At 41.9% G+C, this 3707-nt stretch overlaps 1 protein-coding gene across 1 annotated transcript in view; it reads right to left on the reverse strand.

Annotated features, from left to right (window-relative positions):
* The window catches only part of LOC102203782 (E3 ubiquitin-protein ligase HECW2-like), a 63055-nt gene that overhangs the window by 8852 nt on the left and 50496 nt on the right, over nt 1–3707 (reverse strand). The window contains exons 20-23 of the mRNA XM_013914637.1: nt 3522–3620; nt 2310–2439; nt 1199–1345; nt 891–1070 (exon numbers count right to left, since the gene is read on the reverse strand). Coding sequence (XP_013770091.1) covers nt 891–1070; nt 1199–1345; nt 2310–2439; nt 3522–3620 — 556 coding nt within the window. The remainder of the gene's footprint in view (nt 1–890; nt 1071–1198; nt 1346–2309; nt 2440–3521; nt 3621–3707) is intronic.

Consider the following 3707-nt stretch of genomic DNA (forward strand, 5'->3'; position numbering starts at 1 on the left):
TGAAACGTCTTCAAGCAACTCAAAGAAGTCCAGACGCTTTTCTCTCCAAGCTCCTTAGACTAGACCTGGATGACTGAGAACCTTCACAGACACAGTATGTCTGTAGTTAGTGCAGGCTATCTGATCAGAGCATTCTGCTTGGCCCGTTAAATTCAAGCTTATCGTTCATCGGTGGATTTGTCTTCTGCACACAGGTGGTTCAGATCTGGGCAGTTGGAGTCAGATGATGACTTTTAGAAATATCTTTTCTGACTGAATGACTAAAACTTGCAGCATTTACCCGTCTGTAGTGAATCCTCCCACATTTCAGTCATTCAGTGATTAAAAGAATATGAACTTTTAATATTCATTCAGATGTTTTCTGACTAAATTTCTTTTGTCATTACTCAGCTTTTTCTAATATAAATTTTAAACACGTTCAGCTACTTTTCAACTTCTTCTGTGTGAACGTCAGCTTTCAACAGTTCTGCACTTTAGTTTTCAGGTGAAGAATTCAGAACAACATTCAGCAACATTCATTTCAGCTCAAAACATTCAGCTATCAGCATTCACGCTGCAGTGTCTTTAGAAAATGCATTTTCTAGTTACCTTTTGTTTCCAGCTTCTTATTGGTTGTTACATGAATTTAATGCTAGTATTTCTCAAACATAAAACTACGACTGTAATAAATAACTAATAGCAGGTAATAGCTTCTCTTTCCCCTGGGTCACAGGTTGGCAGTTTGCATAACTCTATTAACACACATGCTATATGTATTCATTTATCCTCCCCCAGTTAGATCTGTGATCCACCTGTCTGTCCCCAGCTAATCCTTTTCTCCTGTTCTTTTGATGTTGAAGTTTGCTGACACCTGCCTTAGTTAATTGTAAGGACAACACTTTATCTTAAACTTTATCTAAAGGTTTAAACAAATCTATCCTGAAAAACAAACATTCATTCTTAGCTTCCTCCACACCTCCTCTGTACTCAGTGTTGTTCCTCCAGTCTGTTAAGTCAATTTCCGCAGTGCCTGCAATTACCAGCTCCAGTTCCCTGGCATCAAACACAGACACCAACCTGGCATCCACCACCTGCAAAAACATTCAAAATGTAAAACAGTGAGATCTTTTTTACACTGTACATTTAGGGGCACTAGAGATAAACTGGGTGATGCATAACATGTGAAATATATATAAAACTCTGTCACACTAAGCCATACCTCATAGAAGCCTCTGACCAAGCTTTCAGTCTGGTGCACCACTCCTCTCTCTATCCTCCACTTTACCATGCGCTCAATGTATTCCTTCTTGTTCTTCTCTGAGACAGGAATGTTGGCTCCACCGGGCTTCAGCTCCCTTTCTGTTATCTATGGCAAAACACAATTATTTGGTGGATATCAGGGATTGTTTCCTTTCTAAATCATGAACGGTTAACGAGATTCAAGCTAGAGTGTCTTTCCTCCTCCTCTGCACCACTGTTCAAACTGCAGGAGAATCACTTTTCGTTCTCAAATCCAATTTCGAGATTTTCTACCCTGTTATTTGCAACAGCGTATATTGGCAGTACATTCTGTATCTTCACATATATCCAACAACATTTCTCTAAGTGTTTCAATGATGAAAGTAAATCTAGTATCTTTATTTTTCAATTATCTTACATTATATTCACTTACAGACGTGAACAGCATGCTACCTGACTGGACAGTGCTGTGCAACACCCACATTACCAAACTTGGTGTTGGTGACAGCATGCGATGTTGTCTGGTGTTGCAGATTGCCCACCCTTGGTTGGTCAAGTTTGTTTATTTGTTGGTCAGAATTGTTTAGGCCCCATGAAGACCTCTAGTGAATAAAGTTAACAAAAACTCAAAGTAAATGAAACGACTGTAAAATAATGAAAAAGGATTGATAAAACTGGCAAATCACTCGGTAACCCTCATCCACTGGAGAGACGGGTGAGACTCCTTACACTGCCAAGGCATCTGGGATGTTGGCTTGGTGTGAGGCCAGGATTGTACCCAAGTTGTGTATTTTAATTTGGTAATTGGACTGGTGCTTTTCTACTCTACCTGAGCACTCAAAGCCCTCAATACAATTTGCCTCAGTCACCAACTCACACAAGCACTCTGCTTTCTCTAAGTCACGTTGAACTATCTAACATTCACACATAAGTATCGTATTTGGCATGTCGACCGAAGCAGCCAGGGAACCACCAACCATCCGATTAATAGATGGCCTGCTCTACTTCCTGAGCAACAGCCACCCCCATTTGTTGAAAGTATAGTTGGTGTACACACACACACAAGCACGCACACACCTACATACACTGACCTGTCCAAAAACTTCTTCATTGACAGTGAAGGAGAGGTCCAGCATATCGTCTATGTCGTTGTCCTTCATCCACTGAAGAGACTGGTGAAACTCTTCATCCAAATACTCCAGATCACTCAGGTCACAGGGACTACAAGTTGGGAAAGGCGGATAATGTGTGTCTGCTGTCTTAGACCCACATACAGATTAACTTATCCTCACACTGGCTCTTGTTCACAGTTAAAATCTGTTTAAAAATGTACATATATATATTTCACCAAACTGTGTATACATTAGTCACTTTGTTAAGTACGTATTTCTAGTACTGAGTTGGACCCCTGTTGCATTCAGAACTGCCATAATTCTTAATGCCAGACATTCAACAAGATGCTAGAAACATTCCTCACAGATTTTGACAGGAGTGGCACCTGGTGTAGCGCATCTGCACCAAGCTCCTCTGCCTGCTTTGGTTGGTTGGTTATTTTCACATTACTATCAGCTTGAAGTGCTCTGGCCATTGTCCTTTGACCTCTGGCATCAACACATGTTCAGAGAACAGCCACTCACAGGATATTATATATTTGTCATACTATTCTCTGTAAATCCTAGATTCCCAGCTTTTGAAATAGCAGACCAGCCTGTGTGACACTAAAAACAATGACACTTCAAAGTAACTTAATCACCTCTCTTGTCCATTCTGATGGTTGTTGTGACCATGTCTACAAGCATTAAGTTGCTGTCATATTATTGGCTCAATAGGTGCGCTGGACAGCTGTCAGAAGACTGCTGTGGCTGGTGTGGTTTGGGGTTCAGCTGCAGGGGAAGGGTGGTGGAGCAGCAGGCTCAGGGGACAGCGTCAGGGCAGAAACAGCTGATTCTGATTGGACTGATTGTTTTTTCCTCTCCTTATTTTAGTATCTGCTGGGGCCTGGAGAGTAGGGATCGCCCCAAGGCTGAAGAAATGCCAAGAGGGCTGGAGATGGGCTGAGTTAGCGTGTGCTGTAAACACACACTGACCCAGAACACACTTCTATAGCAGCTATAGTTATAGCTGCAGTATGTTGGCCCACAAAATATTAAACCCTGGATTAAGAATGTTATATCACTCAAGACGAGCGAAAACATAGGATATATGTGTTAACGAGCAGCTGCTCAGGCGTACCTAGCAAAATGGCAGGTGGGCGTATACATACAGACATTTCACGTGCATTTGAGTATTGTGTGTCAACATACATCCGAAGTAGGCCTTTATAGAAGGGTCTGGTGAAGAAGGCATCCAGCAGGTACTGATGGATCAGAGCCATTCCCAAAATGCGACCACTGAATCGGAACCTGAGGCACACACAAACACAAAAGTTAAATACTGTGTGTGTGTGTGTGTGTGTGTGTGTGTGTGTGTGTGTGTGTGTGTGTGTGTGT

This window comes from Pundamilia nyererei, unplaced genomic scaffold (genome assembly GCF_000239375.1).
Source record: "Pundamilia nyererei isolate P.nyererei 1_Seehausen unplaced genomic scaffold, PunNye1.0 scaffold00212, whole genome shotgun sequence".
Classification (NCBI taxonomy): domain Eukaryota; kingdom Metazoa; phylum Chordata; class Actinopteri; order Cichliformes; family Cichlidae; genus Pundamilia; species Pundamilia nyererei.